Source organism: Gasterosteus aculeatus, chromosome 4, assembly GCF_964276395.1.
Source record: "Gasterosteus aculeatus chromosome 4, fGasAcu3.hap1.1, whole genome shotgun sequence".
In the NCBI taxonomy this organism is placed as follows: domain Eukaryota; kingdom Metazoa; phylum Chordata; class Actinopteri; order Perciformes; family Gasterosteidae; genus Gasterosteus; species Gasterosteus aculeatus.
The window spans coordinates 35818682-35841390 of NC_135691.1; the positions used below are offsets into that span (position 1 = coordinate 35818682).

At 44.1% G+C, this 22709-nt stretch overlaps 3 protein-coding genes across 10 annotated transcripts; 2 read left to right on the top strand and 1 right to left on the bottom strand.

The window, feature by feature from the left end:
• The first annotated feature begins 594 nt into the window (after positions 1–594).
• tbk1 (TANK-binding kinase 1) lies at positions 595–13425 on the top strand. 8 transcript variants are annotated; one of them, XM_040174187.2, is made up of 21 exons: positions 595–846; positions 2892–2998; positions 3120–3260; positions 3632–3761; positions 3837–4018; positions 4158–4318; positions 4394–4504; positions 5323–5502; positions 5799–5995; positions 6203–6261; positions 6365–6456; positions 6835–6936; positions 7604–7682; positions 8035–8156; positions 8422–8498; positions 8929–8968; positions 9725–9826; positions 9938–10034; positions 11448–11548; positions 11704–11775; positions 12243–13425. In XM_040174187.2, exons 2-21 carry the CDS (start codon positions 2912–2914, stop codon positions 12280–12282), a joined length of 2172 nt encoding a protein of 723 aa, XP_040030121.1. In that variant the 5' UTR covers positions 595–846; positions 2892–2911; the 3' UTR covers positions 12283–13425. The 8 variants fall into 8 exon arrangements, with proteins under 8 accessions (XP_040030121.1, XP_077957016.1, XP_077957017.1 ...); XM_078100890.1 differs by having other exon boundaries at positions 734–846; positions 3593–3761; XM_078100891.1 differs by having other exon boundaries at positions 734–846; positions 5314–5502.
• Positions 13426–13867: 442 nt separating this feature from the next.
• gpr19 (G protein-coupled receptor 19) lies at positions 13868–18896 on the bottom strand. Its single transcript, XM_040174193.2, has 2 exons — positions 18702–18896; positions 13868–17161 (listed from the first exon to the last, which is right to left on the bottom strand). The coding sequence occupies exon 2, from the start codon at positions 17133–17135 to the stop codon at positions 15861–15863; it is 1275 nt and encodes a 424-aa protein (XP_040030127.1). The 5' UTR covers positions 17136–17161; positions 18702–18896; the 3' UTR covers positions 13868–15860.
• An 825-nt stretch (positions 18897–19721) lies between these two features.
• crebl2 (cAMP responsive element binding protein-like 2) lies at positions 19722–22654 on the top strand. The gene is made up of 5 exons (XM_040174197.2): positions 19722–19791; positions 19900–20015; positions 20155–20245; positions 20956–21153; positions 21640–22654. The coding sequence occupies exons 3-5, from the start codon at positions 20231–20233 to the stop codon at positions 21790–21792; spliced, it is 366 nt and encodes a 121-aa protein (XP_040030131.2). The 5' UTR covers positions 19722–19791; positions 19900–20015; positions 20155–20230; the 3' UTR covers positions 21793–22654.
• The last annotated feature ends 55 nt before the right edge of the window (positions 22655–22709 follow it).

Sequence of the window (22709 nt, forward strand, 5' to 3'; positions counted from 1 at the left end):
CTTCTTTATATGGAATATTTGACATAATCTGATTGAATCTCATTTTATAATCGACGTCGGTCGCTACGGAGGCTCGGCAGTTTCACTCCCAAAATGCGAAGCTGAAAAAAGTCTCTGGTTTCCGTCATTTCTACAGTTCGAAAAGGTCAAAGAAAAGTACAAATGTCGTTTTATATATTTTTTTAAGCACCTTTGTCTCCAAGTGTTCTGGGTTTGTTGTGACGTCACAGCTGGGATTCTTGTTCTTGTACAATCGAGCAGAAGCTGAAACCCATCTTGTCTTAAAAATAATACCATTTATAAACTAAATATGCATCATCATCTTGACTTTTTAAAGTCAGTAATATGGACATTTTAAGGCAGCAATATAACATTATAGTCTACTTTCTTTTTAAAAGTTTGAAATCTAAAAGTAGTGCTATAGTAAATTATTGTCTGGAGATTTAATGCTGAATCCAAACAGCTTTGAACAAATGTTTCTATCCTTAAAATTCAGTGTTGTATAACCGGCCTGTTTACCTGGAGACAGGTAGGTTACCGTAGTAACCGCTCTCAGTACCGTTTTTATCTCCTGCTCCTTTTCTGTGTTCTTTTGTCCTTAATGTTTATATTCATATTAATGCTTATATTAATACTTTCTGTTGCGATGCGGATGATTGGAGTATAAAATACATTTTGATCCCTAATGATGAATTATTTACTCGTAGCATAAAGAAGTGCTCGTGTATTGCGGCTGTTACGGTAATGGACCCACGCCCCCTTTGTGTTCCTTCGTGCGCGGATTGGAGGGCTGCCGTCACGTGGGGAGAGACAGCGGAAGCAGAGGACTCCGCAGCAGAGAATAAGGTGAGGAAATAAACACCACGAAAAACGAATCATTTTAACGCCTATAACGCGTGAAAATAAGTCAGCACAGTTTCCGGTACGTCGCGCGACGTGTTCCCGGGGGAAATGGTTAGCTTGTTAGCACGTTTCAAATGTCGTGTAGTTTTTGTGCATTTCCGCAAAGAGAAAGTGAAGACATAAAACAGATTTGAGACATACACACCGACGATTAAAACAACATAAATGAGATATTCGTCTGTATCTGCGCTGTGTTATCGATTAGCTAGTTAACCTTCATTATTGGCTCGTGATTAACAGTTAATGACGTGTTTATACGGTAATCAAAGATCGCTTCTCGTTAATCAGCAGCAGGTTCAGTCTCATTCAACATTAACTCATCATAATTATCATTATTATCATCTGAAGACGGTATTTATTTGACCGACATGAAGGTTTTTGTTTTTGTTGTTTCGGGCCTTTGAAACGGGAATTTCCCACTGCCGCGTCACGATTACGTGATGACGTCAGTACGCTTTACGTGGCGAGATTAGGAGCGGGGACAAAGACTTGTACACAGAGGCAAAATACAAGTTTAGCAAGGCGGTGAGAGATGCTAAACGACTGTACTCTGAGAAACTCCAACAACAGTGACTCTGCTTCGGTCTGGAGACAAACACCTCACCAACTACTGACTACTAAACCAAGGGGGAGGGAGGGGGGCTCCATGAAAGACCTCCGCCTGCAGACGAGCTCAATGAGGTCTACTGCAGATTTGAAAGACAATGTCATGATCCCATCCCCCACAGCTCCACCAACCTGCCCCAGTCCCCCTCCCTCCCCTCCCTCCCCCAGCCCATCAGGTGCTCACGCCTCTTCATCTATATCACCCCCCCCCCCCCCCCCCCCCCCACCAGCAACGACCCTCTCTATTCTGGAGAGACGTTAACCGGCTCTTTAGAAGACTAAATCCCTGTAAGGCAGCCGGTCCGGACTCCGTTTCCCCTCACTCCCTGAAGCACTGTGCTGACCAGCTGTCTCCGGTGTTCACTGACATCTTCAACACCTCCCTGGAGACCTGCCACGTACCAGCCTGCTTCAAGGCCTCCACCATCATCCCTGTCCCCAAGAAGCCCAGGATCACAGGACTCCATGACTACAGGCCCGTCGCCCTGACCTCTGTAGTCATGAAGTCTTTTGAACGGCTAGTCCTGACCCACCTGAAGTCCCTCACCGACCCCCTCCTGGACCCCCTGCAGTTCGCCTACAGAGCCAACAGGTCTGTGGACGATGCTGTCAACATGGTCCTCCACTACATCCTCCAGCATCTGGACTCCCCAGGAACCTACGCCAGGATCCTGTTTGTGGACTTCAGCTCTGCCTTCAACACCATCATCCCGTCTCTGCTGCAGGACAAACTCTCCCAGCTGCACCGCCCGACTCCACCTGCAAGTGGATCACAGACTTCCTGTCTGACAGGAAGCAGCACGTGAAGCTGGGGAAACATGTCTCAGCCTCCTGGACCATCAGCACCGGTTCCCCCCAAGGCTGCGTTCTTTCCCCTCTGCTCTTCTCCCTGTACACCAACAGCTGCACCTCCAGCCACCAGTCCGTCAAGCTCCTGAAGTTTGCGGATGACACCACCCTCATTGGACTGATCTCTGGTGGGGACGAGTCCGCCTACAGGTGGAGTCTCACCATCTGGTGTCGTGGTGCAGTCAGAACAACCTGGAGCTCAACGCTCTAAAGACAGTGAAGATGGTTGTGGATTTCAGGAGGAACAGAGCCCCACCCTCCCCCATCACCCTGTGTGACTCCCCCGTCACTATTGTGGACTCCTTCTGTTTCCTGGGCTTTATTTATTTTGTTACTTGTGCACTGCTGTCTTGTTGTCTATTGTCACACTGTCTACCGTCACGCACCAACCGCCAAGACAAATTCCTTGTATGTTTGACATATTTTGTCAATAAATGTTTCCTGATTCCTGATCATGCGCGCGTCCTGTGTGAGACGATATCCGATAGGCATCGCATGGGAAAGTATTGATCGATGGACGTCTCTGTCGTCAGGATCGATTCCAGCCGTCACGATGCAGAGCACCACCAACTACCTGTGGCTGATCTCAGACCTGCTGGGTCAGGGAGCCACAGCCAACGTGTACCGCGGCCGACACAAGGTAGGGTCACCTGACTCATCTGGCCCCGACGGCCAATCAGTGAGCGGGAAACTGGCCCCCGCCCCCCCTGTCTGTCTCATCCCAACCAGCTGTCAGCATAAACGTGTTTGTGGTCGGACAGAAAACCGGAGACCTCTACGCCGTGAAGGTCTTCAACAACCTGAGCTTCTTGAGGCCGCTGGACGTCCAGATGAGAGAGTTTGAGGTCCTGAAGAAGCTCAACCACAAGAACATCGTCAAGCTCTTCGCCGTGGAGGAGGAGGTGGGTGGCCTGTCCTCGTTACCGTGGTGACAGTGTTTGGTTTGTGTAGCTTGCAAGTATGTTTTTGATTTGCAGAGTCAGCATGAATAATGAACCTTTAACCCTCTAGAGCCCATAAGATGCTTCTCTCTGTTATCCTCTGCTAAGTACCCCTTTATGTTAGAGCTCCTCTGATGCTGCATGGTCTCCATGGTAACCGCTTTGCTCGCTGATTTCATGAGAAGCATCTCTGCTCTGATTGGCTGTCTGGGCTTGGTGCTTGAACCTCTTCAGCTTCGTCATCAGCAGGCTGCAATGCTAATGCTAACTATGCTAACATGAGTCCCTTCCAGGTGAATGAAGGTGTGTCTCATCTCGTCCCCTCCTCTCAGTCCAACACTCGTCACAAGGTGCTGGTGATGGAGTACTGTCCCTGCGGGAGCCTCTACACCGTCCTGGAGGAGTCCTCCAACGCCTACGGGCTCCCCGAGGACGAGTTCCTCCTGGTGCTGCACGACGTGGGTCAGTACGGCCTTTGACCTCACGTTAGCCCGCGTGTATCCCGCCCTCTGATTGGCTGTTTGTGTCTCTCCTCAGTGGCGGGCATGAACCACCTGAGGGAGTACGGCATCGTCCACCGGGACATCAAACCGGGGAACATCATGCGCGTGATCGGGGAGGACGGGCGCTCCGTCTACAAGCTCACCGACTTCGGAGCCGCCCGAGAGCTGGAGGACGACGAGCAGTTTGTGTCGCTGTACGGCACCGAGGAGTACCTGGTGAGGGGGGCACGCCGGGCGGGGGGGCATGGGTCAGGTAGAACGCCTCAGTAGAACCTAGTGTCCCCCGTCCTCCTCGGGCATGTCCCTAGTGTCCAGCTGAGGTCCTCTTCACCTGCTCCTCTTGCTGTGTTTCCAGCACCCCGACATGTACGAGCGCGCCGTGCTGAGGAAGGACCACCAGAAGAAGTACGGGGCCACGGTGGACCTGTGGAGCATCGGCGTCACCTTCTACCACGCCGCCACCGGCAGCCTGCCCTTCCGGCCCTTCGAGGGGCCGCGCAGGAACAAGGAAGTCATGTGAGGGTCCCGCGGCGCCGCTCCTCCAGCCGCAGCAGATGAAACAGGAAACTGACCCGGCGGTTTGTCCCGCAGGTATAAAATCATCACGGAGAAACCGTCCGGTACGATCTCCGGACACCAGAAGTGTGAGAACGGGAAGATCGAGTGGAGCACCGAGATGCCGGTGTCCTGCAGTCTGTCCAAGTAATAAGACACATCATTGTCCCTTTGATCCATTTACTCACACGCTGCTTACAGACGTTCCACTGCAGAGGAATGATGTTCGTACTGCTGCACAGTATCATGTATGCGTGTCCCCTGCGTGTCCCTTGCGTGTCCCTCGCATGTCTTTTCACACCTCCTTGCGTCCTTGCGTGCGTCGACCCATTTTTCTAGACTAGCGTCTAAAGCTTTGCAGCCTCCTGCAGCAGCAGGCTGTGATTGGTCTCTGACTACGTCCTTTAGAGTCTCACGTCTCCGTTTTCACAGCACAATACGGCCGTTATTAAAAGGAAGAACGTTTACGAGAGAACGGATCAGATTGAAGTGCTTTTGTCTGAATAAATGCGTAAATATGAGCACTTGTACGAGTCGTCATTGGCGAGTTTAGAAGCGGGTTGGATTCACGGAGGGAGTTCGCGAGGAGTTCGAGAGGAACAAAGTCGTGGAGGAAAATACGGGACAAATGTGTCCGTGATGAAAAGCAGCAGTGTGGATGCACGGGGCAATAAAGTCTATGATCAATAAATAAAGCAACCAGCGACTTCCACACACAAAGACGTGACTCTCCAGGTCGTCTTCAAACACGTGACTCCACCTGTTGTTCTGCAGGTGAATCGAAGACTTTACAACCAGGAAGTGAAACCAGTGCGTCGACGCGTAAAGACGCAGAAATACGCGGCGGCCTTTAGTTAGACGAAGGGGGGAGACAGTCCCACATAGAAGACGCTGTCCCTCATCAGAGGACAGATCGTGAATGGTTTAAGATATATTCCCTGCTCTCCTGGACTCTGGTCTTTCAGGGGTCTCCAGAGCCTCCTCACTCCGGTCCTGGCCAACATCCTGGAGGCGGACCAGGAGAAGTGTTGGGGCTTCGACCAGTTCTTCGCCGAGACCAACGACATCCTCCACCGGACGGTGGTCTACGTGTTCAGTCTGCAGCAGGCGACGCTGCACCACATCTACATCCACGAGTACAACACGTGAGCGTGACTTTGACACCAGGTTTAACACAGGAAATAAGATCCTATTCACCAGGATGTCATTAACTCTTTTACTGCATTCTCAAAAATATTTTTGATTCATTTAGTATTTTTATTCTTTCTCAATATATTTTTACTCTTATACTAGAGTTATATTTTTAATCTCAAAATATTTTTACTTTATCCCATAAATATATGTTTTTTTTAATTGTAATTGTTCTTGTCTATTCTAAAAATGTTAATTAATTTGTTAGGGTTCAGCGTCTGATAAGAGCTGTTCCTCATGTGTCCAACAGGGCGGCGCTGTTCCAGGAGCTGCTGTCCCGCCGGACCAGCATCCCGCTGCACAACCAGGAGCTCCTGTACGAGGGCCGCCGCCTGGTCCTGGACCCGAACCGCCAAGCCAAGATGTTCCCCAAGTCCTCTAGAGATAATCCCATCATGCTCGTCAGCCGCGAGTCCGTCGCCACCGTGGGACTCATCTTCGAAGACCGTACGTTTGATTCCACGATGCTTCAGACGCTTTTCGCTTCCTTTTATAACGGAATGTGTTTCTGCCTCTGCTTCATTGTATCATACATACATCTATTTTTATATTATTTACAATGCGGAAAATATAAAGTACGTACTAAAGTGCTCAGTCTCCAGATTTTAACACCAACAAAGAAGAAGAGAAGCGTAATGTCTCGTGTCTCCACAGCGAGTCCTCCCAAAGTGCAGCCGCGCTACGACCTGGACCTGGACGCCAGCTACGCAAAGGTCAGGCCTCAAACACACGCGTTGTTCTCCACACGAGAACCATGGCGGTCCTGACCTTGTCCTCCTTGTCCTCGTTGTCCTCGTTGTCCTCGTTGCTGTTCAGACGTTCGCGGGCGACGTCGGACACTTGTGGAAGACCTCAGAGTCTCTGCTGGTGTATCAGGAGCTGGTTCGCAAAGGAGTTCGAGGTTTAATGTGAGCTCACTTCCTGTTTACGTTCAGGTCACTTCCTTTGAAACGTCTTTTTCTTCTTCTGTTTGATTACGGAACAATCGTTGACCGTTTCAGTGAAAAATCTTTCTTTATTCTATCTTTCTATTCCATTCTATTCTATCTTTATTCGCAACAGATGTTCTAAGAATATATTCATTTTTTTAGTAGCATTTACAACGTATTTCTAAAGTAATACTAACAATAAAATCATTTTCTAGTAATTATAACATTATTCTAATTTAATTCCTAAAATATTTAAAAGTTAATCAATATTCCCTTTTTTTTAACTTGATATACATATATACATATATGTACATACATATATATATATATATATATAATGAGTGTGTGTGTGTGCAGAGAGCTGATGAAGGAGGACTACAGCGAGATTCTACATAAGAAGTCGGAGGTTTTCCACCTGTGTAACTTCTGCACTCAGATCCTTGAGAAGACGGAGCAGCTGTGAGTGAGCTCCGCCAGTTACACCGCCAATACCAGTTACACCGCCAATACCAGTTACACCGCCAATACCAGTTACACCCCAATACCAGTTACACCCCAATATCAGTTACACCACCAATACCAGTTACACCGCCAATACCAGTTACACCGCCAATACCAGTTACACCGCCAATACCAGTTACACCCCAATACCAGTTACACCGCCAATACCAGTTACACCGCCAATACCAGTTACACCGCCAATACCAGTTACACCGCCAATACCAGTTATACCGCCAATACCAGTTATACCGCCAATACCAGTTACACCCCAATACCAGTTACACCCCAATACCAGTTACACCGCCAATACCAGTTACACCGCCAATACCAGTTACACCGCCAACACCAGTTACACCGCCAACACCAGTTACACCGCCAATACCAGTTACACCCCAATACCAGTTACACCGCCAATACCAGTTACACCACCAATACCAGTTACACCGCCAATACCAGTTACACCGCCAATACCAGTTACACCGCCAATACCAGTTACACCGCCAATACCAGTTATACCGCCAATACCAGTTACACCGCCAATACCAGTTACACCCCAATACCAGTTACACCGCCAATACCAGTCACACCACCAGCACCAGTTGACTGACTTCCCGTCTCTGAGCAGGTTCGAGGCGCTGATGCAGGCCAACGTGATGTCGTCAGAGTATGATGAGATATGCGACATGCACAAGAAGGTCCTCAGGGTGAGCGCTCGCCTCGTGTACGCATCACATCCTGTGTAGTAAAGGAAACAGGAAGTGAGGTCAGTGACCCTCGGGCCGATACTTGCTTCCTCCCTGGTGGATCACCGTGGTAACGGATGCTGAATACCTGGAGGGTGTCTGCTGACATCCGACGGGTCCTTGTCTGTGATTGGTCGGATGCTGCTAAACCCGCCCCTGTTTATGTGAAGTTCTCATAACATTCACATGTTTCATTGATGAGCCGCTCGGGTTGTTTTATGTTGAAGTCTCTTTGTAGTAAATAACTATTTAGTATTTAGTGACATATGATTACATTGTATTATATGACATACATGCTGCATATTGTCTCCAGATCTCTGGATCTCTGGAGCCAATCGAACGAACAACACAAGACATCAAGAGTAAATTCACCTCAGGGGGGCTGCTGACCGACGGCTGGACTCAGCAAGTGGGAACGCACCCCGAGGACAGGAAGTGAGGATAGATGTGTATATACATACTGTACATATATATGTGAACATACACACTGTACATATAGATGTGTATATACACACTGTACACAGATGTGTATATACACACTGTACATATATAGATGTGTATATACACACTGTACATATATAGATGTGTATATACACACTGTACATATATAGATGTGTATATACACACTGTACATATATATGTGTACATACACAAGTATGGGTCCTGTGTTAGATGTGTGACGCTGAGGTTGTCTCGACAGCGTGGAGAAGATCAAAGTGCTGCTGGACGCCATCACGGCCATCTACCAACAGTTCAAGAAGGACAAAGCTGAGAGACGTGAGTTTCATCATCATCTTATTATTGCACTTAAAAAATAAATGATTGTAATAACAATCATTATTATTAGTTTATATCAAATAAATGGGATAGTAAATAATAATAATATAAGATATATAGAGAATATTATTACAATAATAAAAAACATAAATATCTAGTAATAATAATTAATAAACGTTAGAACTATGATGATGAATAATACATTTATATTTCGTAGTATAAGTAGTATTGTTATCATTATTATAGTTTGTATTATGATTAATATAAGGTACTAGGTATAAGTAGTATTATAATAAATACCATATTAACGTAATTCAAAAGATGATTTTTATAGTAGTGGTATTAATAAAAAGTATAATAAGTAATTTACGAGAAATATGATCTCTATGTTTGAATTATTACACTGCTTCATACTGCTTTTTGTTCTTAGGTCTGCCGTACAACGAAGAACAGATCCATAAGTTTGATAAGTATGTTCATTGATCTGTACGATGTCATAGTGATGATTATTTCCTTTTATTAGGGCTTCATGTGATGTCGTTACGTTACATTTTAAATGTGTTAAACCAGCGGTTCCCAAACTCCAGAATGCCGCGGCCCGCCAAACCTTTAATCACAACTCTGATCAAAACATAAACTAGGGATGACCTTAAGAATTTAACCGACTAAAAATGTATTAACCGACAATGTATGTTTTGTAAACCATTTTCTCCGGCACTCATGTGCCGTGTTTTCTGCACAATAAGACGCACCGTCAATGAACGACCTATTTTAGAACATTTTTCATATATACGGCACATCGGAATATAAAGCGCATAAGATGCTGCAGTCAAACGTTTGGCTTCGGGGTGGGTGGATGGGGGTGGATGGGGGTGGATGTGGGGGTGTGGGGAGGTGGAGACGGTGCTTTCAGGCTTGTCGATGCTGCGAGGTGCATCCGCTCCCGCCGCCCCCCTCGCCATCCACGCCTTAAATCTTCGGGCCCACCAGGGGCCCGCGGCCCACACTTTGGGAATCGCTGTGTTAAACAATCAAATGCATTATAATCAGTAATGTGCATCTAAGAACCACAAGCAACCTTCATGTACAGTTTGACGGAAGCGTTTTCCTGGAGAGGGCAGTCTGGAGCTCTTCCTGTGAGCTCTTATTTTGAAGTCCTGACCTGTGTGTGTGTGTGTGTGTGTGTGTGTGTGTGTGTGTGTGTGTGTGCTCCTTGTCTCTCACAGGCAGAAGTTGGTGCTTCATGCCACTAAAGCCAGATCCCTGTTTACAGAGGAGTGCGCCATGAAATATCGCCTCTTCATCTCAAAGAGTGAAGAGTGGTTGAAGTAAATCATCCTTTCATCGTTCATGTCACATCATCAGACAGCGCCCCCCCCGCCCCCGTTGCCTAGCAACAGTGAGGAGAGTTAACAGTATTTTGCCTCTTGTGTTTTAAGGAAGGTTCATCACGTGAAGAAGCAGCTGCTCGGTCTGTCCGGTCAGCTGATCAGCATCGAGAAGGAGGTGACCATGTTGATGGAGCGAGCCATCAAGGTAAACCACACCCACCTGGTCAATTCAATTCATTCTATTTTATATCGCCCAAAATCTGAATGAAAAAGGAACCTGTGAGGGGAGAAAGGCCATGAACTCTGAAGTAGAATTTAATTAGTGATGTGCATTAATGAGATGTGAATTACTATAGAAAGAGAGAGGAGCTCGGTGTGTCCTAAGAAGTCCCCCGGCAGTCTAAGCCTACAGCAGCTTAACTAAGGGCTGGTCCGGGCTGACCTGAGCCAGCCCTAACTATAGGCACAATCAAAGAGGAACGTTTTAAGTTTTACTTTAAAAGAGCTGACCGAATCTGCCCCCCGGACTGAAAGTGGAACCTGGTTCCACAAAAGAGGAGCTTGATAACTGAAGGCTCTGGCCCCCAGCCTACTTTTTGAAACCATAGGAACCACAAGTAACCAGCATCTATGGAGCGCAGCTCCTTGTAGGGCAATAAGGTGTTACAAGTAGTCCTGTCTCTTGATCCGATAGATTGACTTATCGCACACTATCTGTGTGTATTAGTGTGGCCACCTTTAGTACAGAGAAACGGGGGCCGCCGCCCTGCGTCCCCCCGGCCCGCCGCCCTAATACATTACATGACATGACATTACAGGTCATTTAGCAGACGCTTTTATCCAAAGCGACTTACATTACACTTTAAACCCACGGCTTTATCACATTTTGGCAGGGGGGGGGCAATTAGGGGTCAGGTGTCTTGCTCAGGGACACTTCGACATGGAACATGGGGCAGCCTGGACTCAAACCAACAACCTTGTGCTTCCCAGCACACCTTCTCTAACCCCTGCGCCACGGCGACCCCAATCTAGTCTAGAAGTAAAATACTTTGAGACAGGAAGTGCCTGATTTTCAATATATTAGTTATGAGTTAAAGCAGTGATTCTGGTGGGACCCGTTTTTAGTGGGTCGCTGGTCTTTGCCTGGGCAAATAAGAATTAGAATTAAGAGCTGGCTGTTTTGTTTTTTCATTAAACTTGTTTTGTGTTGGCATACGTATTCTGTCTCCGTTCTCAGGTTCAAACTGCACCATATTGTCATTAAATACATTTAAGAAGTTGAGAATGTTCCTGGATTTGGGTGATTACGGGGTGATGGTGGGTCCCAGAGCCAGACCAGCTGAGAACCACTGAGTTAAAGGACACATCGGGATTCTTTACGGTGCTACTGGTTATCAGAGTAATTCCATCCAGAGACTATGGTCACATGTCAGTAGAGCACGGTCACATGATGGTAGACCACACCCAGCTGGTCACATGATGGTAGACCACACCCACCTGGTCATTGACTGTAAAGCAGACTCACCTGGTCCCATGATTGTGTTAAAGCTCCTTTCAAATACATTATTTCATGTTAAAATTTCGATGAAATGTGTTTGATAATTCGTTTTGTCTCCAGCTGCAGGAACATCTGCCTCAGAAGGTTCTTCCTCTGGTGTCCAGTGGCATGAAGCCTCAGGCGTACCTGAGTCAGAACACACTAGTAGAGATGACTCTCGGGTGAGCGCTGTACTCACTCTACATCACTTAAAACCCTTTTAAATCCGTCTGTTACCATTGAAGCAATAATTATTCATCTTAGTTGGGTGAAAACGTATTTTACTATTTAAAAGGATTGTTTAAACCGCCTGCCTGACCTCGTTGATGTTCTCCAGGATGAAGAAGCTGAAGGAGGAGATGGACGAAGTCAGCAAGGAGCTGGCAGAGAACAACCACTTCCTCGAGAGGTCAGCACCCCCACACCGGGTTAGCTTAGCTTAGCACAAAGACTGGAAGCGGAGGGGAGCTGTTAGCCTGAACATTGGGTAGCTAATGAATAATAGTTTCTCTTTTCTGAACGGATTAAGGAGTACAGCTCAATTAAGGCACCGGAAATGCTTAAATTAGTTAAATTAAGTCTTTTTAAATGTAGTTTTTCAGATAAATAAATCAAATAAAAGTGTGTTTTCTTAAAAGGTTAAAAATCAGATTATTATTATTATTTTTAAATACTGGAGGTATATGTGCATATATATATATACTGTATATATATATTTTAAATATATTATTATTCTATTAATAATGAAGTTATGAAAATAACCTTGAAACAGCAGATATTCACAGGTTTATAATGTGTTCATATCCTAGTTTCCATCTGATCCCGGTGTTTGTGCTAAGCTAGGCTAACCGCATCATGTGACTGTCTCTCCTTCAGGTTTGGGTCCCTGACGCTGGACGGAGGACTGAGGGGATAAGGGTCCGAGACTCTTCTTCTCTGGTTTTGTACATACTGTGGCCCATCTGGTGTAAATAGTTTTAAGCTGTGAGTCTCCTGATGATTGTTGTCTAACCTGAAGATCAGTGAACAAACCCCTTAAAACCAACACTTGATCCCTGATGGACCCTGAAAGCAGCTTTAATGTGTTGTGAGGAAAGAAGAAATGCCTCAAAAAACACCGGTTAGCAGATTTAAACGCATATTCAAACATATCTGTTAATGATCAGTGTGATACGTGTTTGATAAGTGTTTACTCATTCAATATTATTATAATTCATTTCTTAATTATAGAGGCTGTTTGGATTTAAAGGAATCTTAAATCATTAAGATTATGATATATTACGGTCCTTATATCAGTTTGTCATAATTTTGAAAGTCTGGTTAACCTGTTAAATATCTAAAGAATCCCTGGAAACATCCTTTAGTCTTTAAACCAGGATGAAGTCATCATCAATTCATAAAACATTTATTTTTTATTAAGGTGTTTTTCGGGGATTTCCCTTTTGGAGGTAAGGAAATATTAAAGTGGTTTGTCCTTTTAATGAGTAATTTTGGGATTAATTTGTTGTATTTTCGGAGGTATTAAGGGCTTTTTCTGCATTGTTCCCGAAGAAAAGGAGCAAAAGGGAACAAAGTGAAACTCTAGGAACCATAAATAATTAATGAATAATAACAAGAATTGAAATGAAAATTAAAAAATGAAATTTGTCTTTTTTTTTTCAATGAAAAATTGAAATATTAAAATATTAAAAATTGATAACTTTCATTTAAAAGTATCCACTTTAAGGGGGTTTGAATCCCTTCAAAAGCAAATAACCCCCCTTAGTAATCCCTTAGCATACAAGCAGCTAATTACTTCATTCTTTGGATAAACTGGTGGCATTTTGAAGTGAGAATAATATGGGATAAAGTTAAAGAATGCTGATTATATTATTCATTGTTCTTGAGGCCGGTCGCTAATGAATCGAGTCCCGTATCAAAAAGAAGACTTTTCTCCACCTTTTGTTGGCTCTTCCTTAGCTTTTACTCACAAACATGTGTTGTCAATTGTCTGCATTCAAAATGCTCAAAAAGTGTTTAAAAAATGTGTAAATAAATGAATATCTTGAAGTCGTATAAATGTTTTTCAATGTCTTTGAAACAGAAATATCGAAAACAGCATTGTAGGGTTTTCAATTTGATTTATTAAGTCAAAACTGATTTAGATGAAAATGAATAATCAAAACTACAATATTTTCATCTGGATTTAAGAGGTATAGATTAGGAAATATTCACTATTTGACTCATTAAGGAAAGTAAAACGTTTCAACCCTAAACTGGCTAACCGTAATTGCTAATAATAGCGTGAGCTAATGTTAACATGTTAATTTTAACATTAGTTCCCCATACTGTTAGCATGCTGTTAGCTGCATTGTTAGCAGAGCTCGTTAGCACTATTGGCATTGTGTCAAAATAGTTGTGAAGAAAAAAAAGAACATTTTTTAAGCTACAGCATTTGATTTGATTTGAACTGGAAATAAAGGAAAGGGTGTCCGCGGAGGACATGCAGGAGGGTTGTGACATTTTTGACAATTTTAATTGTTTTTAATTTTTTTCCAGAAATTTAAATGTCTTTAGAATCAGCATCAGAATTGTATTTATCGTCTTTAAATACACATGAACATGAATCCAACATATCGTAGCTAACAGATAAATTGATGGAGAAGACGTTATCTTTCAGTCCCCCCAGCAACCATAATTCATGCTGATACGACATCACAGGCACCAGCCAATCAGATCCATTCATGCTGATACGACATCACAGGCACCAGCCAATCAGATCCATTCATGCTCACGTCTAAAGAGCGCCAAGCTCAAAAATAAAAGATGGCGGACCAAACTCCGTAGAATAGGGGGTCCCTGCTCCATCTCGCCATCAGTTTGGGGGATCTTGGCCGGAAAAACGTTGAAGACCCCTGGATTAATAATATTTATATTTTGATGATTTTCCAGACAGAAAGTTAATGATCTAAAACAGACGAGTCTTTACAAGTTTTGTTTGGAATGGAAATACATCAAAATCCATGTGACAAATATTACAAATAAATACTTTCACATCTAAAACGACAAGTCGGCTGCTCAAACTGAGGAATCCTCTTAATCCTCTGATACCAACATCTATAAAACTATGTTTATGTAGGCGAAAAGCAACAACAACATGTAGAAGAAGGGCGAGCTTGAGTACCAACAAGATTTCACTTAGTCGAAGTTTAACTAAGTTATTAAACTGTGTAATGCTAAGCGGTGTATGCTAACTAGTCCGTGCGTGCTAGCTGAGCTGTATGTGCTAACCGGCCTGTGTGCTAGGTAACCTGTGTGTGCTAACTAGCCTGCATGTGCTAACTAACCTATATTCTAGCTCCCCTGTGTTTGCTAACCAGCCTGTGTATGCTAACTAACCCGTGTGCTAGTTTATCTGCCTGTGATAACTAGCCTGTATGCCAACTTACTTGTGTGTGCTAGCTAACCTGCAAGTGCTAACCGAAATATCACATGTCCATTTTTCCTGTCAAAGGCAAAAGCACTGTGAACAGGATGAAATCTACACACCTAAATTAACATAACTCATCAGCTACTTGATTTATATGCTGATAAACAGAAATAAAATATAACCTCACTGTTGACTCGTGAATGTTTTCAATCACGTTTCCAGCTTGTATCATATCAACTTTTCTTCATGTCGGACCTCACAATTAACATTCAGTAATGTTTTTTATGTAGGAGGCATTGCTGCATTCATCTATTGAAACAGAATTTGAACCAAGATGTTTTCTGGCCGGAATTTACCTCAACAGTCAAGTTAAATATTCTATTATGAATAAATATCTTTCGAGTCACTGTTTATGACTGTATTGCATTATAATAACATCAAATATTAATTACAGACCCTTCAGATCGACCTAGACCTGCTTCAAATCCACATTCACCTGCTTCAGATCAACGTTGACCTCCTTCAGATCGATGATCATCGCCTTCATTATAAAATTATTTTCTGTGCCCTCTTTATTCCTCTTTAATCTGGAGGACTACCAGTCCAACTCTTTTGTCTCTTGCTGTTTACGTCCTCTGGCTTCTTCTACCTTTAACCTTTCATTAATGAACCAGAGTTTCACCTCCGACGGAGGGTTGGAGTTGTTTGAACTTGCGTTTATGTCGACAATTCTCCACTTGTAGCTCCTCCAATTTCACAACTCTATAGAGCCTTCGATTGGAGTACAAATTAGATCTAGAGGTTTGTTAGCGAGGCAACAAGAGTTCTCTCAATGTAGCATAGCGCCCAGATGTTTAGCTACATAACAAGCTATTATTACAAAAAAACAGATTCTGATGCATTGATCACAGAAATAAATAATGTTTAAATTCGTAAGTATAAAAAAAGTCCAAGGCTGCTGAGGTCCATGAACATGGCCGTCAGAAGGCATGTTACATCTTTGTGTCTGAACTCATTCTGTTAGCGTTAGCTCGCCATTGAAGAAAGAGGACCAGAAGTCTCGCAAATTGTCCTTAAACTCTCGCTTAGACAAAAGTGTTGGGGGGGGGGGCGGTGGAAGTCCATGCCACCTTCTTGTCCTTGGCCTCCCGGCCGAACGCATCATGGGCCGAGTTCTTGGCTGCGGCCTTGTCCTGCGCGGGGATCTCCACCACCCCGACATAGTTATTTTTGGCCACGCGGGAGCTTGCCGTGATGGTGTACGCATTGCTGCGGTAGCACTTCATGGAGGACATGCAGAAGGTCTCCCGCATGCCCCGCCTGAAGTTGGCGTTGTAGACGGAGTACATGGTTGGCTTGGACGCCGTAGAGCTGAAGGAGATCCAGGCGATGGCCGTGAAGAACAGCAGTCCCCGCCTGCTGGGTCCGTCGGACTCCCTGGGGTGCCACAACTGGGCCACATAAAAGGGCATCCAGGTGAAGAAGAACACCGAGTTGAGAACTAGGAACATTTTGATGGTCTTGACTTTTGTCCGCGGGACGATGTTCATTGTGCGACGCACCGCGTGGCCGTCTGCGCTGATCCTCCAGATGTAGCGGACCACCCGTTGGTAGAATGACACGATCAACGCCACCGGCACCAGGAAGCCCAACAGCAGGTGAACTGCAGAGTAGGCAATGCTGCCCCAGCTATCCGGGAGAAAGAAGTCACAGTGGTCCCCGCCGGATGTGGAGCCATAGAAGAAGAGGCAGGGCGACACGAAGGCCGCGTCGAACAGCCACGAAGCCGCGATCATCTTCTTGGCTTTCTCCCGGGACACCTTGAAGCTGAGCGGGTAAACAATGGTGTAGAATCGGTCTACAGAGATGGAGAGCAGCACGTAGACCTGTACACCAGGGCAGAGGTGCTGCAGGTAGCGCACTGCCCTGCAGGCTGCTGCGCTGAGCGGCCATCGCCCGGAGGCCACCTGCAGGACGATGAAGGGGGCCCAGCCCAGGCTCATGAGCAGGTCCGCGCACGCCATTGACACAACAAAGTAGTTGGTGGTGGACTGAGTCCGCCGGCTCCGGTGAATGACTAGGCAGACCAGGGCATTTCCCAGGATGGAGACCAACCAGAGGACCGCAAACACCAAGCCCAGTACGGCCACCTCCCTGGGCGTCAGCTCGTAAGAGGCCAAGGTCCTGTTGGGCCGGCCGGAGGCTTGACCCTCAAGGCTGCACAGGGGAGTGGCGGGTGAGGCTGGAAGGAAAGTTGAGTTCTCCCTCTCAGAATAGTTAAAGGACATCTGATATGTGAAGGATGGGTAGTGAAGGGAGGGATTGACACCAGCTGAGTGTGACGACTGGGCAAACACCATGATTATGAAGCTGCACAGGAGAGAGGCTGTGGACACAAGGACACATCATCATTTGCAAAACCACTCTCATTTGGTTAGTTGTTAGTCTGGTTCTAGTAGGTTTGGTTTGGTAGGTGGTTGATTAGGTGGTTGGTTGTCTAGTTAATTGTTTAATTGGTTATTGGTAGGTAGGTAGATGCTTCTAGTCGGTTGGAAGTCTGGTTTCTGTAGTTGGTTCTAGTAGTCTTGTTCTAGGGGCCAGGTTCTAGTAGTCTGGTTAGTAGTCTGCTTGTTGGTTGGTATGTACTTGGGTAGATTCGTTAATTGGTCCAAGTCAGTTGCTAGTCTGGTTCTAGTAGTCTGGTTAGCAGTCCTGTTCCAGGAGTCTGGTTGTCGATAGGTAGGTAGATTGGTTAATTGTGAGACGACTGATGGGATGCTTCTCATAAAGAGAGGTTCCTCTTCAGAAACCACACAGGGGGGATCTGACTTTCTACATTTCCATTAATTTCTCAAACATCAGAGACACAAAATAATAAACCTGGTCCCTAAACGGATGGTTTCATTAGTCCTTCAGTCTGCAGAGATCCAGATCTCCTCTGGGAGATGGATCCCATTAAGGTCTGTGTTTATAGACACCTGGTGGTTATGATGGGAATCTGTGGGACCATATGCAAGTAGAGGAACACTTGCAACCATATATGCACCAGTAACCACACTTTTGGGGCTTGCAAGTTTTTCAATCGACCAAGTGATGACAATCTGCCGAGGACCGGCGGTGGTAGCAGCAGTCAAATGGAAGAACAACGCTAGAGAGAATAAGTAAAGGAAGAAGTCTCTGACCATGAATCATCAAACGGACAGAATGATAATAAGAAAATAATATTATGTTTTATAAAAATATTTATATATCATCAGACAAGTGGAAGTATAATGTGCAAATTTAAACCCTAAAGTACCTTGTCTGTATATAAATGCACTGCAGTAAAAGTACAACGTTGTGTGTTAGGTTGTGAATGAAGTGCTTTGAATGTGTACTTATTAGCAGTGTTTCATTCTTTTAGTACCGCGTATAGTACATATATTTTATGTTTTAATACTTTCATGTAGGGATTTGTGGATGTATTATTATCAGTCTGGTTATTTATATTGAGCTGCTTTGTTTGTTTACTTTGTTTACAGAACATGACATCACAGCCTCTGAACTCCTTGTGGAAAAACACAAGCTCCAACATCTTCATCATCTTCATCTTTTGCAGCGGAATGCTTCGCATTTAAATGTTATTATTCTTTGTTGTTGAGCATTTGATATTCTGCAGCTGACGATCGATTAGATATTATTAAACAATCTTCATCCTCATCTTCACCATCATCATGAAACATGTCTGATTCACCGCGGTGGACGAAGATGATGAAGATGAAGATGATGAAGCAGCGGGAACATTAATCACACATATCAAAATAATAAAGATGATGAAGAAGAGGATCCGGGATCCGCAGCGGATCGATCCGTCTCCAGACGCCCGGAATCGGCCTCCTCTGTGTCGTCGTGTTATCGCGTGAGATGTCGGTTCTTTAGCGACTCACCGGTTTGCAGCAGCGCGGAGACAAACGCTTCATTCTGCTGGATTCAGACGGAGGACACGAGGAGAGGAAGAGGAGGAGGAAGAGGGGAGAAGGGGAAAGCAGAGGAGCGAGGAGGAGGAAGAAGAGAGAAGGAGGAGACGAGGAGGTCCGGGAGGGCAGCGGACATCGTGTCTGTCTGTCTGTCTGTCTGTACTCTCCACTAAGCAGCAGGAGGATGAAGGACAGGGGCGGAGGGACGGGTTCTGACCCCCCCTCTTATTAATACACCTAAATATATAGAAACAAGTATCTTTACATCAAATTATCATATTTATAAAAGCCCAAATCCCAACTTGATATCATTCAATGACCAAAATATTTAAATGTCATAACTTAAACTAAACATCTTGACTTCATATCTATATACTGATGATGTCATATCTTAGATGATATTATTTTTTCAGCTTTTACTTATTTCTGAAATGGTTAATGCATTATTTTATTTATGTTATTTCTGGTCTTTATTTATTGATGATATTTAACTTATCTATTTATTGTGGTTATTTGAAGCAGATATAAGAATGAAACATTTGAATGATTAGATGTGGGTGTCTTGGAGAGTTCATATTCAATTTAATTTTTGCTCTTCTCTCTTCTCCTTTATTCTCTTAATTTCTATTTTGATACATTTACAAACAAACCAATTATTATTATTATTATTTATCATGTATGTTAACCTAATTACCTAACAGAAAGTGTATCCTTGAGATAAAATAATTATTATTATTATATAAAATAATAGCAATTGTTATTCTTATTTATAGTTAAATGTCAATGACGTTAATAACCACGTTGATCAGAGTTTAGAGACTAAATGATGAACTGTCGGTTTTTGGGACTGATGATAGATTGATTATCATTTTAAAGTGTCCCTGTGACAATCGGATCCTATAAAAGGAAACCATCTACAAATAAAGGGGGTAATGCTGACGCAGCGCATCACCATGGCAACTAACAGGCCTGTTGCTATGGGAACCCGACAATGACGCTGATGGGAGGGGGGAGAGAGGGAGAAGGACGAAGTGGAGGAGGGGCCGACCAGCGAATACTTGTTTGTCAACCAATAGAAACAATTAGAAGTTATAATTCAAACAAGCAACAGAAATCATGACATTTTTAAATGAAAACACAAAACTTCTGCTGTTTACTTGTTTTTCAGTTGTTAAGTTGTCTGCGTGCCAGCAGACCCCGCTCTACCCGTTTCCGGTCCCGGGGTGGTGGTGTGCAGAAGAAGAAGAGCTGACGTCACCACGCAACGTCAACAGGAAACACGATGTAAACAATGCTAAACCCAAATAAATATCCCGCTAACTGTCTCCGTTAGCTTCCGTCCGTTTGGTTCACGTGAACGCGGACTTCCCTTCACTGTTTTCATCATCATTTTCTCATCATTTATTGTTTATTACCTCCGCAGTTTGATCTGATAGTTGAGCTGTTAGCTGACCGGAGCTAACGCGAGCTAAGCTCGCAGCGCGTTAGCTTTCACCAACATGGATGATAACAAGGTAAGAAGCTGAGGGCCAACAGGCAAACATACTCTAACCAACGTTTACGTGTCAACCTCTAAAGTGATGTTTAATAAAGCTGTGACGTCTGCCATGTAGCTGCGATGCCATAGGTGCTTGAAGAGATGCTAACGTTAGCTGACTGTGACAAAGTTAGCTGCTGACTTAACGTTAATACATGAACATTGTGATCGCTATATCAGCAGTTTATTGACTAATCCATAAAGTAACTAGAGCGGTCATACATATCACAAACTAAGTTAAATGAGAATATCGGATAAGATGAACAGTCTGCATGTAAACTAAACTATAATAAAAGCAGGATCAATGAATAACAATGACGTCAGAAATAAAAAAGCAAGCATTGAACCTCTTTTCTATAACGTCAACCATCAATGTATCATGTACAGTATGATCTGATGATGAAGTATGACTGATTCAGTGTACATCTGACGTTATATTAAGTACTGTTCAAACATTGACGGTTTAGTGTTCATTTATCTTCTATTTATTATACTCGTATAACATTTACAGAGAGATCTTCCTCATACTAAGTTGAACGTGCAGTATTTAGATCTGTGATGACTTGAAGTAGTACCTCCGAGTTGTACTGGTTGGTTTACTCTTAGTAAAGAGTACTCTTAGGTCTGAGCAGCTGTATGTGATTATTGGTGTCCAATCCATAACAGATATTATGATGTGATTATCAGATGGTGGCTGGCAAAGTGAAAAAACCGGGGAAACGGGGCCGTAAACCGGCCAAGATCGACTTGAAGGCCAAACTGGAGCGCAGCCGGCAGAGCGCCAGAGAGTGCCGGGCCCGCAAGAAGCTGCGGTACCAGTACCTGGAGGAGCTGGTCTCCAGCAAGGAGAGAGCCATCTGCGCCCTGAGGGAGGAGCTGGAGATGGTGAGCCCTGATCCAGTCCTCATCAGCGACATCACTATCATTATTTAAGTTTAGTGACTGGTGAAACGTTATAGTTTCACAAGTAGAAGCAGCTGGTAATTGATATTCGGAGAGGAAAAGATATAAGAAGTTCTAAAATATTAAGAGAGAGACTGAAAGCTGCACGCTTTGATTAGCATGTAGCTTAGCATGACTAAGCGGTCTGTCTGATTAGCGTGCAGCTTAGCATGACTCAGTGGTCTGGCTGATTAGCGTGCAGCTTAGCATGACTCAGTGGTCTGGCTGATTAGCGTGTAGCTTAGCATGACTCAGTGGTCTGTCTGATTAGCATGTAGCTTAGCATGACTCAGTGGTCTGTCTGATTAGCATGTAGCTTAGCAGGACTCAGTGGTCTGTCTGATTAGCATGTAGCTTAGCATGACTCAATGGTCTGGCTGATTAGCGTGCAGCTTTGCGTGACTCAGCGGAATCTTTCTGTGGTCCCAGTACAAGCAGTGGTGCTCGGCCATGGACCAGGGGAAGATCCCCTCAGAGATCAAAGCCCTGCTGACCGGAGACGAGCAGAAGAATCCTCAAGGAGGAAGCAGCACCAAGCCTTCCCGGGGAAGCAAGAACAACAACAACAACAACAACAGCTAGATGGGGCCATCTGAGGGGAGGCTGACCTAAAGACCCAAACTACCATCCACCCAGCTACCATACCTACCCTGAAACACATGAAACGGTATCTCTTAAAGTCTGCAGATCAGAGGAAACTTCAGAAAGAACCTTTTGTGTCTCCTTCATTCAGTCATGTGATTTAACATCAATACTTATTTTTTATTTTGCTCCTCGAACGTGAGGAAAAATAATTAATAAGAATGTTAACTGTTAATAAATGAATGTCAACCGATAACAACATCATTAGGAACATGACAAAATTTGTCTCAAACTTTAATTAATAGAAAGTCTTTTAGTGCAGTGAGAGGAAGGTCATTAGCTGTCAGCTGCTGAGGGGGCGGGGCCAACAAACTATTTAATCAACCATGAAGAGTCCTTCATTGCATTGTTTTAAGAAGAAAAGGATTGAAATCGTCTTTCTCATTCTTCTACATTCACATTATTAAAGTCTTGTTAAAACATTTATAGATCAAATCTTTCAAACTTTTTAAATGAACATCATTCTACTTCGTTAATCTCTCGTCGTTATTCTTCATCTTGAAGTGGCTCCTTTGATCCAGAGTTATTATTTATTGATGAGTAGGTCACATGACTAATGGGTTAAGTGTGAGCACAATAATTGTACAGTGATGCCGCAGTGTGTTGGATATATTTTTGTATTTGTATATTTTATATTTGAGCTCATAGGAGGAAACCATTGTGACGCTTCTCCTTATTTCACTTTCATTAATAAACTTTGTGCACTTTGTTCTTTTTCTGCTGAAAAACTTTGTCAGGTGATTTTAGTTTTGCGTCTTTGCAACAATAACTGTCTGGAAATAAAGAGTTCCTGTGTAAAGTCCCCTAAGCTCCGCAGATGGATTATTGATCCTAGTTACAGAGACTAAACTTCAGTT

Coding starts and splice junctions, on each gene's coding strand:
- tbk1 (XM_078100888.1), top strand. CDS start 2,912: ATGCAGAGCACCACCAACTACCTGTGGCTGATCTCAGACCTGCTGGGT. Junction 4,019..4,157: donor ACGGCACCGAGGAGTACCTG/GTGAGGGGGGCA, acceptor CTGTGTTTCCAG/CACCCCGACATGTACGAGCG. Junction 8,157..8,421: donor ACGCACCCCGAGGACAGGAA/GTGAGGATAGAT, acceptor TTGTCTCGACAG/CGTGGAGAAGATCAAAGTGC.
- gpr19 (XM_040174193.2), bottom strand. CDS start 17,135: ATGGTGTTTGCCCAGTCGTCACACTCAGCTGGTGTCAATCCCTCCCTT.
- crebl2 (XM_040174197.2), top strand. Junction 21,154..21,639: donor TGAGGGAGGAGCTGGAGATG/GTGAGCCCTGAT, acceptor CTGTGGTCCCAG/TACAAGCAGTGGTGCTCGGC.